Source organism: Argiope bruennichi, chromosome 4 (genome assembly GCF_947563725.1).
Source record: "Argiope bruennichi chromosome 4, qqArgBrue1.1, whole genome shotgun sequence".
NCBI lineage: Eukaryota > Metazoa > Arthropoda > Arachnida > Araneae > Araneidae > Argiope > Argiope bruennichi.
The window spans coordinates 101,581,723-101,594,681 of NC_079154.1; the positions used below are offsets into that span (position 1 = coordinate 101,581,723).

At 27.7% G+C, this 12,959-nt stretch overlaps 1 protein-coding gene across 1 annotated transcript in view; it reads left to right on the forward strand.

The window, feature by feature from the left end:
* Positions 1-5,188, forward strand: part of LOC129965758 (uncharacterized) — a 33,940-nt gene extending 28,752 nt beyond the window's left edge. Inside the window, exons 18-19 of the mRNA XM_056079913.1 lie at positions 756-806; positions 4,587-5,188. Coding sequence (XP_055935888.1) covers positions 756-806; positions 4,587-4,681 — 146 coding nt within the window. The 3' untranslated portion in view covers positions 4,682-5,188. The remainder of the gene's footprint in view (positions 1-755; positions 807-4,586) is intronic.
* The last annotated feature ends 7,771 nt before the right edge of the window (positions 5,189-12,959 follow it).

The following is a 12,959-nucleotide window of genomic DNA, read 5'->3' on the forward strand; positions in this document are numbered from 1 at the left end:
TGTATTGTCTGAAATCATCGTATAAATATAATTTCTCGTTTAAATCTCTCTCACTTTAATTTAGTGAGAATATGAATTGTTTATTCAGTAAATAATGATTGGGTTTGAATCCTCCTTTTTTTAAGCGCAAAATCTGAAATTAAATTTGCTTTATAGTCTGAAACCATCGTATAAATACAATTTCTCTTTCAGGTTTCTCTCTCTTTTAATATCCCTTTTTTTCACTTATATTTTTAAAATATTATAAATATTTATGATTGAAATCTTGATGCAATAACAAATATATTATGAAAACAAAAATTACCTTTTATTTAAATGTTTGAGTGGTTTTGTATGAAATTTAAATGGGGCTTTATTTTGTACATGATAAGTTATGTAAAGTCGGTGTCCTGGCTTTGGAGTAGCCCGTCTTCCCCGTGATCTAGGCGTTCTGGGTTCGAGTCCTGGTTCGGGCATGGTTGTTCTGTTCCCTGTGTTCTCTCTGTGAGGTGCATGAATGAATCCCCCTGTAAAAAAGGGTTGTGCAAGCGAATGTGTTTTCATTTGAGCTAGAAGTCAGATTTCTACCCTAGGGTGCTCAGGGGTCTTTACCCTCATAAGCTATTGCGCAAAAATTTGGCTTAAAATAGTCACACGAGAAAAAACAAAAAAGTTACTCAATTTTCATCATTTTACATTGTTATTAACTTTAAAAAGAATATATAATTGATTACTTTCCAATTATTTTGCTAATGATTTTATTCTTTTTTCTACAGAAAGTATATGCAGAACAATTGATCAGACTTATTTCAAAGTAACCCATGAAGGTAAATTTTTTTTCTTTCGTTCTTTTTTTTTATCTGAATCGCTTTCAGTCTTTTAAAATATGGAGAAATTGTCACATGCATTTGTTCGATTGCATCGAATGACTATGAACAGAAATAATATTCATTATAAAGAAATATAAAATAAGTAATTATTAATTCATTATAAAGAAAGATAAATATAGTAATTATCAAATATTTGGACCTCCAGAATTTTAGGAATTTCTTCGATTACGATTTCAGTGGGTTCAAAAAACACAATTTTAGAACCATATCGGTCTACCAATTTAAAAAAAAACTATCATTGAAATTATGGTCAATTTCTGCATTTTAGACGTCCCTGTGACATAAAAACACATTTTTAAAGATATGGGTTTACATGGTAGTAAAAAAAAAAAAAAAAAAAAAAAAAAAAACTTATTGAGATTGTGATTAATTCTTGGATTTTAGTTCTTTCAATCACATTTTTCGGAAATAAATCGCTTTGTGAGACAGTAAAAAAAAAAAAAAAAAAAAAAAAATGAAACACACACGTGCACACAAAAATTTCAGATAATTATGTCTCTCTAATTGTGAGCATTATGACTCTAAAAACCTTCAAAGCCAAACGAATGAAAGGGAGTTTTACATAGTGTTGGCATGAAACTGTAAATTCTGAACTGTATTTATCCAAGTGAAAGAATCTGTTCATTCAACTGTGTGTATGAGTGCCAGATAAACCAAAAATGATTTCATTTAATAAATGTAATTTGGATAAATAAATTCGTCATTTTTTTCCATTCTTTATACCAAAAACAGAGAATAAAAATAAGATGCTTTTCCAGAATGTAATTTCATTATATTGTCTATACGAAGAAGCTAAATTCAAAATATACCATTTTAAGTAAATATGTAAAGGAGACACCTTTCCTCCCTCTCTCTCTGGATTTACAAGCTTTTCGGCCGGGACACAAGCGATTTGTTCTTTCCCAATATCATATGAAACAAATTGTTCTAAATTGCAATGACTTCTACCTAATTTATATTTAAAAATACTGTCAATGATATAAGTAATAATATGGCTACTAACAATTCGAATTTTCTCTGTCTATCTATTTTAAATCACATTTTTAAAATGCTATCTATTCCATTTCAAAAATCAGGTCAAGATCTTTTTTTGCATCCATTAAAAAATCATTTTTAGGTTAATTCATCTTTAAAATATATCTTTGTTCTATATAGCGAATAATCTTATAGATCTATTAGTTTGACCTATGATATTTTTGATTCAATTTAGAATAAAAAAACAAATTGTTCACCAGAGGCGCTTCATATCGTTCGTTCTAGGCTTAACACAATACCTCAAATTAAATGATGCAGAAAATTGTTTTCAAACTAGGGAAACAGGAGAAAAGTTCAGAATGTCATCTCGCTTGAGCCGTTTTCATTTTTTTTAATTAATCTCGTAAAGACAGGTATCTACCTGTCTTATCATTATGTAATTAGCATTTTGTTATCAAAAATGAACATGAATATTCTCCATCGACTTTCCTGTACACATTTCATGGTTAATTCCACAGTGAAGTGAAGTGAAATGATTTGCATTAGAATAATTTTTTTTTTCCAGTTTACCAATCGAGCACAAAGTTTCATATAGATTTGTAATTATTTTTGTGTAATGACCATATAAGAAATTTATTCTATGTGTTCGTGGCGTTATACTTTATTTTAATTATCGTGCTTATGTGCGAACGTATGAACTGACAAAAGACATTTTCAGATGAATTTCGTTCAATGCGTGATAGAAATGTAACATTTTATTGTACAGGCAGAGTACTCAAATTCATTTATTGAGGTTATTGTACTTTGGGGTTAACGTTTTAAGTATAAAATATCAAAAAAAAAGATGTACTAAGATTAACGATGTGGCTTTTCTTAAAAGTTTCGAAGTTCCATTCTTTTCCTTTATGTACTTCGTATTCAGAATATAACGCATTCAGTGAAAAAAAATGGAAATAAAACCTATATTAGTGCTTTTAATATTTTAATAATAATTAGAACATATTCTGTTAAAGAAAAAGTGCTTTAGACCTGGTTTAACTCAATTTCATTCACTTTATACAAGTACTGAATAGCTAAAGCATTTTCGAATACGAAGAATATACTGTTGACATAAAAGTCTCAAGTCGTGGTGATATGCATTTCAAAACATAAAGAAATGAATAAATTTTTAAAGTCAAAAACACGACCAACTTAAAATTGGAACTAAAATAAGATGGATTAACATAATGATTTATTAATATGTTTTTATATAATATAGTTCTGATTATTTATGTATGTATATAATAATACAATCCAACCCATATATTTTCGGATATATGCAAAATGTATCAAAGTAGTTATTGCAAAAAAAAAAAAAAATTAATTAGCTCTATTTTTGGCCACTGTAAAAATGCATTTGTAGAAAGGGCGTTCATGAAATAAAATCCTTTTGAGAGAAATGTCACTACTAATTTATCTTCAGGAATAACCGAGAAAAATAAAACATTTAAAAATATCGTATATACACTGATATTACTTTAAATTATTTCGTTAAATTTTCAGAAAATAAAAAAGTAATTTCTTAAATACACGTCAAATTCATAAACTATGGAAGAAACACAAATGAATTCAATGTTAATTGTGCTATTCTTATACTTTAAACGGATTATTTAACTATTCATTCAAATAAATGCTATGAACTATAACGACTTTTTTGTTTTCCAAAATGAAATTAGGGAAAAATTAAAATTAATTCATAAAGAAGTACACAATTTCCGGATGCTGTAAAACAGTAACAACCAAAGACACGGCCCACTTTAGTGAATCGTACTCATAAAGTTAGTGCCTCGCCCTTGATAGAAGTCGTATAGCCAGTAGCATCTGTGAGTCAAAATGGCGGCGTTTGCTGTGGAGAAGGCATTTTGTGTTCTTAGTTTAGCAAAAAGGAATCCGCAATAGTTGTACATGACATTTTCAATCACAATTCGGAAAAGAAGTTACAATTAGAAAATTTATCGATCATTGGCATGAAAAATTTAAAACTACGGGCTGTTTGTGCAAACGTATATGTTCTGGAAAACTGACTGTATCGCAAGAAGTGTCATTCAGCGAAGCCCGGAAAAATTAACTCCGAAGTTGAGTCGTGCAGATTCCTCAGTCTATTGTCCGGAATTTCGAGAAAGAAGCTGAAAAGGATTCTATACAAAGTTCAGGTGTTGTAAAATCTGAATGACTTTTACAAACAAAAGCGCTTTGAATTTTGTGCCGATATGCAGCTTCGTTTTGAAAATGATGTTTGCCAATCACTTAGTTTTCATTGATGAAGCAAAATCTGATGTCAGTGGGAGGATACACTAGCACAATGTTCCCTTTGGGAGAAGAGAGAATCACAAATTCCCAGTTCAACATATGAGAAATTCCTCTAATTAAATTTGTCCTGCGAAGTGTCCAGAAAGAAAGTGTGCGACTCCTTCTAAAGGGTCATAGATCTGCGTCTATCTCTAATAAAACTTAAAATAATCCCACACATTTCTGTTACAGGTGACATGCAATATCTTACATTGTTCTTGACTTATAGTGCATTGAAACTGTATATTTCTTTATGAATCACTCTGTATTGTTATTTCACCAATATTATTGCAAAGCTTTAGTATTAAAACTTGAGAAAAATGAATTAAATAAAGGTCAGGCTAAGTAAATTTGAACTTTATCTCATTTCATAATTTCTTATTTTGTAATTAAATGAATTTATTTATGTTCCAGGTATACGTTGCAGTGGAAGTGCATCAATCATGGCAAATGCAGCTTTACTCCTACTCGGAGTAATTCTATTAAATTTCTTCTCAAAAAAATATTAAGAGGCACAAAACGTCCAACTTTTGTTGTCGAATAAGTGAAAGAATTTTTTTTGTCAACTTAAGAAGACTGACAAACATAGACAGTCCTATCGCACTTTTTCATGATCATCTGTAGTATCATGCTTTGCATTGCATCAATTTACTTTATTCATTAATTACTAATTACGAATGCTACCGCTTGTTATTTTTGAATGTAAATAAGTTTTCTATTTACAAATTTAATTGTTAGAAATCTTCCACACTTTCATGTAAACGATTGTATAATTATTTTTTACCAATTTAATATTTTAGTATAGTTTTTAAGACTTCATACATTTATTTTTGTTTTATTGCATCTGTAAATAAAATAGAAGAGAAGGCCAGAGCAATTTTATAAATAAATATAAACATTTATGTTATCTATGAAGTTGTAACATAAAAGAGTGAAATTAATGATCGAAGGTCATTTTAGCTTATTTGTATTAATTTTTGAACGTTTTTAATAAAAAAATGTAGTTTATTGTTTTAGTGAGTGATTTTGTACAAGTAAATTTTTATATATTGTGTTGCTTTTGTGTTTCAAATTTATCTGAGCCGACGTCCTGGCATAGGGGTAGCGAGTCTTTCCCGTGATCAGGGAGTCCCGAGTTCGAGGTTGTTCTTCTTCTGTGTCCTATCTGTAAGGTGTTTGAATGCGCCCTCCTGTAAAAAGGGTTTGTGCAAGCGAATGTGATGCATGAAGTAGCTAAGTCGTACTGTTGTCCTAATTGACGCTACTGAAAAAACAAGAGACGCTCACTCGGCTTGAATCGTTCACAGATCTGTCAGCGGGCTTATAAAATGTCATAAGTAACAACAAGTTTATTTGAAAGAATCAAGTAACTCAAAAAAATGAAGGAAAGGCTCAAAAATGCATAAAATATTCCTAAAAATTAATAAGTTGTATCAGTTGAATTAAATTTTAATTTTCAATGAGAAGTTCAGTGAAAAATCTTAATACTTTTTGTGATTTCTTGAAATAAAATCAACTATTTTTATTTAAAAGGAATTTAGACGTTATGAATGTTTGCCCCACCATTTCGTTAGAATCTAACATTGGAAGCTAAAAGAACGCGTGCTGTATCTAGTGTTACACAAAAATTATTGAACAACCTATGGCGAAAGCTAAAATAGAACAACATTTTTTCGAGCTACAAAGGTAACACATACTGAAATCTCTGCTTAATCTAATTAAAAATTGAATTAAATAACTTACAATTTACAAATAGAAACAAGTATCTAAGTATAATAATTTTATTAAGTAAATTTTACTATCAAGAAAAGATTTATTCTTACCGTATATATCTTTTTGAAATACTTTCGTAAATTATTTTGTATATCAAAATTAAAACTAAAAAAACTTTTCACAATCATTAGAGAATTACGTCTAAAAATATGTAAAGGAAATAATACGGAGTGCATGTTATTTTAAATGAAATGTGTGCATTGAAATTATTTTAAATTTATGAGTGCATTGAATTTTTTTTATTATTTTTCACGTCAAATTCTCGGTGCTAAAAATAGTTTGAAAAGTATTACGCAATGCTAGGAGTAAAAACGCATGACATCAATGTACAGAGTAAAATGAAGTAAAGTTAGATATTAGATCATATTCCAATCTATGTTTGTAACAGTGAAGTGACCAAAACTTTTTTTCTGTTATTATATCAGACGATTTATTTTTTTGTAAGACTATTTAAAATTTCCTCTCATGTTTGCACAAATGATGGCATATCGCGATATCACTCAATTATTTTTGTTATCCTTAAAGAAAAAGGGTTACTTAATCGATAATTAATTGTAAAAAATAATTTTATGTAATTACGGAAAAATTATAAATACATTTCAAATAGCTAATCTATTAAATAAAATCAAAATTCTCGAGTAATTCATATTATGTTATGATTTTGAGGTAAAACTGTTTATTGAATAACTTGTAAAGTTGCTAATATTTCAAACGATTTATTTACAATTATTTTTATTCGTATTAAAAAAAATCATCTTCTTTTTATGCATTTAACAAATGATGACACATTTCGATATCGCTGAACTATTTTTTCCCATTAAAGAAAAGAATGGTAATTCATTCGATAATTATCGAATAATTGTAAAAAATTATGTCATGTATATGCGGAAAATTTATTTAAAAAAATTTAATATATTTTAAAGAAAAACAAATTTCTTGTGTCATTTATATTATCTTTTGATTTTGGGTTGAAATTGTTTATTGAATAACTAGTAAAGTTACTAATATTTTTAAAGCCTTGAGGACGCTTACAGCTTATCAGATTCTGGCAAAAATAGAATTTGCATCTTCTCATCCTTCATTTTAAAGCATGAGATTATTTTAAGATGCTAAATGTCGAGTGTTTTCACCGATTTTTCCTCTTGTCCTCGTTCGTCAAATCTATATAGGCGAACGAACAGCAAATCTTTTGGCACACTCTGAAAAAAAAAAAAAAAAAGATGCGTCAAACTATCGAAATACGGGAGCGAGGTTACACTTGAAGTTAATGTTATCATTCGAATAAACGATGTTTTCAACTAGTTTTAAAGATTTTCTGTAAGCAGATGGCGAAAGAAGTTTGTTGCCAGAAATGAACTTACATTAAAAGTGCGGGGAATTTTATATTTTCCGCATAAATAAATCTTTTTTCAACAAATTTATAAAATGAAGGACAAATTATTAAGTAGTAGTAAAAAGTGTAAACAAAAGTGCTTGATTAAACGAAGAATGAAAGAGGACACGATAACAATTCGATTTATGACAAAAGAAATTGGATCTAAGAATGGAAGAAAAAGAAAACATAAATTTATCAACTTAAAATGAGAGCAAAGATTTGTTTAAATAATTAATGGTTTTAATAAATAAAAAAATAATAAATAAATTAAGAGTTAGTAATTTTAATAAATAAAGAGATAATAATAACAATAACAATATAATAAAAGAATCTTACGATAAATATAATAACAAATCTTTACTTAACAAAAAAATCAGAAATTTTTTTAAATATTGCAATTTTAATTTTTTACTGAGAATTAAAAAAATAAATTTGTATTACATAACATACTTTAATGATATTTTAATTGGAAATCTAGAAATATCAGAGAAAAATTCAAATTATCAGATTGAAAATTAGCCAAAACGTTCTTTTTTCTTTCACTTTATAATATTCACTAATCTATAAAAAAAATTCTATATTTGTATTTGATGTATAATTATTTAATTCTAATAAGTATAGATCTTAAATTATAGTGGAAGGAAAATATTCTATATTTGTATTTGATGTCTAATTCTTTAATTCTAATAAGTATAGATCTTAAATTATAGTGGAAGGAAAAGAACATTTTTCAAGGGCAAAAAAATTAAACATTTAAACAAATTAATGTGAATGATACAAAAGAACTAATAAATGTTTAGCTATGGTGCAGCTGAAATACTATTTAATAAAGCAACACACTGCATACAATTGTATAGAGATGAAAATTGCAGAATCAAATAATAGGTTAAGTTAACATTAAAGAAACAGCATGGAATAATAAAGTGTCGAATTTAAAAATTAAACTATAATTTAAAAAGTATTAGAGAAATATTTCAGATTTTGCAATAAAAACATTAACTCTGAAACGAATACTTAGTAATGCCAAATTTTTTGATGCATTAATCAATGAGTCGAATTTTTCATCAGAAAAGTGTGCTAGTCATAATGTTTAATAGTTTTGTTCAAAAAGCTAAATAATAAAAATCTTTTATTAGTGCAAATGAAAATTCATTTATCCAGAATAACTAGTATTTGAAAGAAAAACACTCTTGGGATGTAAAAATGTCAACTTTAAATAAAGCTTCTTAAACTTTTAAAGCTCTTTTTAGGAAGCTAAAATAATTCGTCATCTTATTTCGATAAGAAATATTTTGCTGTCTAAATTCACAGTTCAAAGTAAATAAGGAAGTGGAGCATTGATGAGTAAAATAAATAAATAATAACAGTAATAAGTAATAGCAGTAAAAAAATTATTGAGAAAATTTTATCACTACATTTTGTAATTCAAGATCCTTTTCTTCAATATATTTACTTATAATTGATAAATAGCCTGAAAGTAAAATACCTTTAAAAATTCCGCGGCCATAACTTTTTCGTGCAACCCTACATTAGACTTTCTACTTTTGAAAAAGTTTTTACTTTTCTTATGCAATACTTCATAATTACATCCAAGAATACGAGAGATAGGATACTTCAAAAAATAAATTTTCAAATCATGTTTAAATGCAGAATATTTCTTAAGAAGAGTTTTCCAGAAATTAAATCAAGCCATGAGAATGGTTTATTCTAAAATGAGTTAGAAATCGTATCCGATATCTAGTTGAGTGTTAAGATTTTAAGATTTCAATCATGAAAAACATCACTAAAATCATTCAACCGAGCGTATGGTTAAGGTTTCCATACCTAGAGATCCCAGGCACAGATATTATGTTAAGTATTAAGATTATGAAATCCACTCAAATTACTATCTGTTAAAATAATGAAATATAGTTAAATTCTTTTCTTGTATTCGAAAAGCTTGGAAAAATAATAAATAAAACTAAAAAAAATTAGAATTTCAAACTGCGAAGAAATAATAATAAATTACAGTTGTACGTATTAAAAATTAATATTTTATATGAAGGCATCTATAACTGGACTTTATTCGAAGACTTTAAATAGATTCCCCAAACAGGAAATGCCTTTCTCAATTTCTCAATCTTAAGAATTTTATAGTCTATTCCGATAACCATTATCTTCGAACGCAGTATTTCAAAACTTAAAATGATAAAAGACCATTAAAGATCCAGAATGGATTAAGATTATCCAATCTGCATTGCTTTCCATAAAAAATAAGCAACGTAAAAACTTGAATTTAAGTAAGATAAGAAATAAATTTGGTGAAGGAGAATTAAGTTATATCAATTTCATTTTTCTTTTTAATGATAGTACCCAACTTTGTCGATCAAATATATCAACAGAATTATTCAATTAAACGTTTGAATCTTAATTTAGACTTAATGACTTCGTCATGAAGTTATTTTTAAACTTTAAATTTTAATAGACAAATAAGTCGTACTATTTTAGAAACCTAACATAATTATGTTATATGTAAGTCTTTCTAATTTGCATTCATTTCAAGGAAAATCTAAAATAAAATTTAATTTTAAACGATAAATGATCATGCTTCAATTAAATCAATAATATGCTTGCAGAATTGAAGCTGAAAAATATGAGAATGGAAAGTAGAATCATTCAACTCTTAAGTTTTGTTACATTACAGTATATTACCTCTCTCTCTCTATATATATATATATATATATAAATAGAACGTTGTTGCAGTTGAGTTGAGTTATAATAACGTTCCGTTGTAAAGCAACACTAGGGTTATTTTCGGACGGACCTCGTAATTTTGAACCGCGGTCAGATGACAAGGACGACACTTGAGCTGGCGCCTCCCTCTCCACACCAGCGGGAGGACGTTTGGCATGATGGATTTAACGTGCAACAGACCCTCTTACACAATGGTTCTTCGGTGGAATCGGGTCTCGAACCTCAAACCCTACGACTCTGAAACCGAGACTTTACCACCAGGCCACCGCGGTCTCGTTTTACTTCAGTAGTCTGCATTTTTGCAGTAGTTGAAGCAAACTAATTAAACAAAATTTTTATTCCGTTTCCGCCATTTGTCAGTGACATTAAAAAACAAAAAAAGAAAAATTAAAACGAAATCTACGATCGTAAATTTCAAGTTATCATGCGAGAACATTATTATTTTTTAAACCATTATTTATCTTAATTAATTTAAGTCATTAATCAACCTTTCAAAAACGCATCTGCTTTCAAAGAAGCATACATAATAATAATGCAATACTGGTAAAAGCAGGTAAAAAAATATTTGCGATTAAAAGATGATAATGAAAATTGTCATTTATGCTTTATTCATTGCCTACACGATTTCGAGCTTCAATATTCATTGCCTACGCGATTTCGAGCTTCAAACCCCCCCTAACCAAAACAAAATCATGTTCTCACATAATAAAAACAAAATATCAAGCTAAAGAAAGATAATATATTTTTACATTAGTCATGGATCAGACCAACAGTATATAAAAATGAACGATTTTATAAAAATTAAAAAAAGGAATAAATGCTATACAATTCTTTTCTGTTTTAAGAATCAGAGATTCGATTTATTTGTTTACTTTTTGTATTATTGGGAGTCACATTCCATTCATCCGTGCAAAGGATTTCTAATTACAAACAGCAACGCTGCCTACAGTACAAGTTTTTGAATACCAAATTTTGTTACTACAAATCAAAATCTTATTTTAATGGTCTTTACTTACAACTAACTAACTGTACTTACTTAGTACTAAACAACAGCATCTTAATTTACGAGGCTTTTTATTTTCTGATTAGTGATGCGAATTAGTATTCTTAGATTAAATTCTAAAATACCAATGCTTTAATATTTTCAGTTTATAATTTTTAATCTTTTGAAATGAAACGGTCGAAGTGGCAAAGATATTCTTATAAGCAAAATTTCAACCCAAGATAAATTTGAATCTTTAAAAACAGATAAATTCAGTCATAGATAAATTGGAATTTTTAGAGACATATAAATTCAATCATAGATAAATTAGAATTTTTAGAGACAGATAAATTCAATCATAGATTAATAAGAATCTTTAGATACAGGTATATTCATTCGTAGATAAAATTATAATAATCTATATTAAGCAATGAATCTTGAATCATATAAAAATTTTCATATTTATAGCATTTCTCGATAGATGGATTATGTCCATTCATTTTGTTCCTTTTTAATGGCTGTATTTGGCCTCTTAAATTGTATATGATAATAATGTAAATGAATCGCTAGTCCTCAAAAGTTTGCATTAAAAAAAGATTCTTCGCATAAAGAATAATATCTTAATATGCAAAGTATCCATTATAATCGCATTCTATTAACTTCTGAGCCATTAGAGGTAGCCATATAAAGCCATTTGGAAATACACTTCAAATGACGTAAAGTTTTATGTTATTTTAAGCAGTGAGTATACTGTTTAAAAAATTACAAGTTCAATTTCTCGATCAGATTTGATCATAGAAAATTTGAAAGTATTTTCTTTTTGTTTAATATAAGTAGACAAAGAAAATTATTTAACATGACTCACAGCATCAGACTGTATAAAAATATAGATTTCCTGATTTATTTCAACAGAACATTTACTGCTGGAAACAAGCAAAATATAACTCTTCACGTTATTAAAATTTATCTTCAGTTGGCTCTATATGCATATATTTAACAAATTAGGAATTAGCTTTTGAATGAATAATGAAGAGGACATCCTATATAACTCAAAAATACTAAAAATTCTGCAATAAACTCTGTACTCTTACTTCAAATCCAATTTTTTGATTTGTAGACATATTCCAAATTTCGTGACCAGAGTGTTTATGTTCGAATTCCAATTCCGCCCCTGGTCTGCCTTGTATATAGGACTAATTCACTATAACTTTGACTTCAAGAGTTAAATTTGGATGTAAAATTGGATGCCCGTGGGGTTTGTGAAACGGTGCCGGTTCACGCAGCCACATCTTAATACTAGTGCTTAGAATTTTAATAGATATCTCTAAATTATTTTTTAAATCTCTTAAAAAAATTACAAAATATTCTGGCTAGATTCGAAATACTTCAAATATATATAATGGGTGGAAAGATTATCTAAAATAAAATTTTAAGTAATAATCAAATCTTTTAATTTAATCAATTTTTCAGAGAATAAACTAATTATGCTATGATAAAGATATTTTATTCTCAACTCCAAAGATAGCAAATATTAAAAAGCAGACGTAAATGGCAAATGAAGATTATATTTTATTTATGTATTTTACTACATTTTCTATTTTTATTCACTGTCGTAAGTTACATTCATCACAGGCGTCTTGAACAATAAATTTGTTTTATAATATCTTTTCTTGTTTACTGGAATGTGAAATTTTAACAAAACAGGAAATTAAAGTTAAATTTGTTGTTAAATAGTGCTCTCAATTATTTTTTTTAGTTTCCGTATATATTAAACATCAGAGAAAATAACCTTTTGATAGCTGCATTAGATCCATGCAAAATAAAAATAAATCAAAGAATAAATAAATAAATCCAAATAACATAGATGTTGCTTAGAAATTATTTAAAATAAGGAATGTGGTTCTTATCAATGCAAATATTTCAA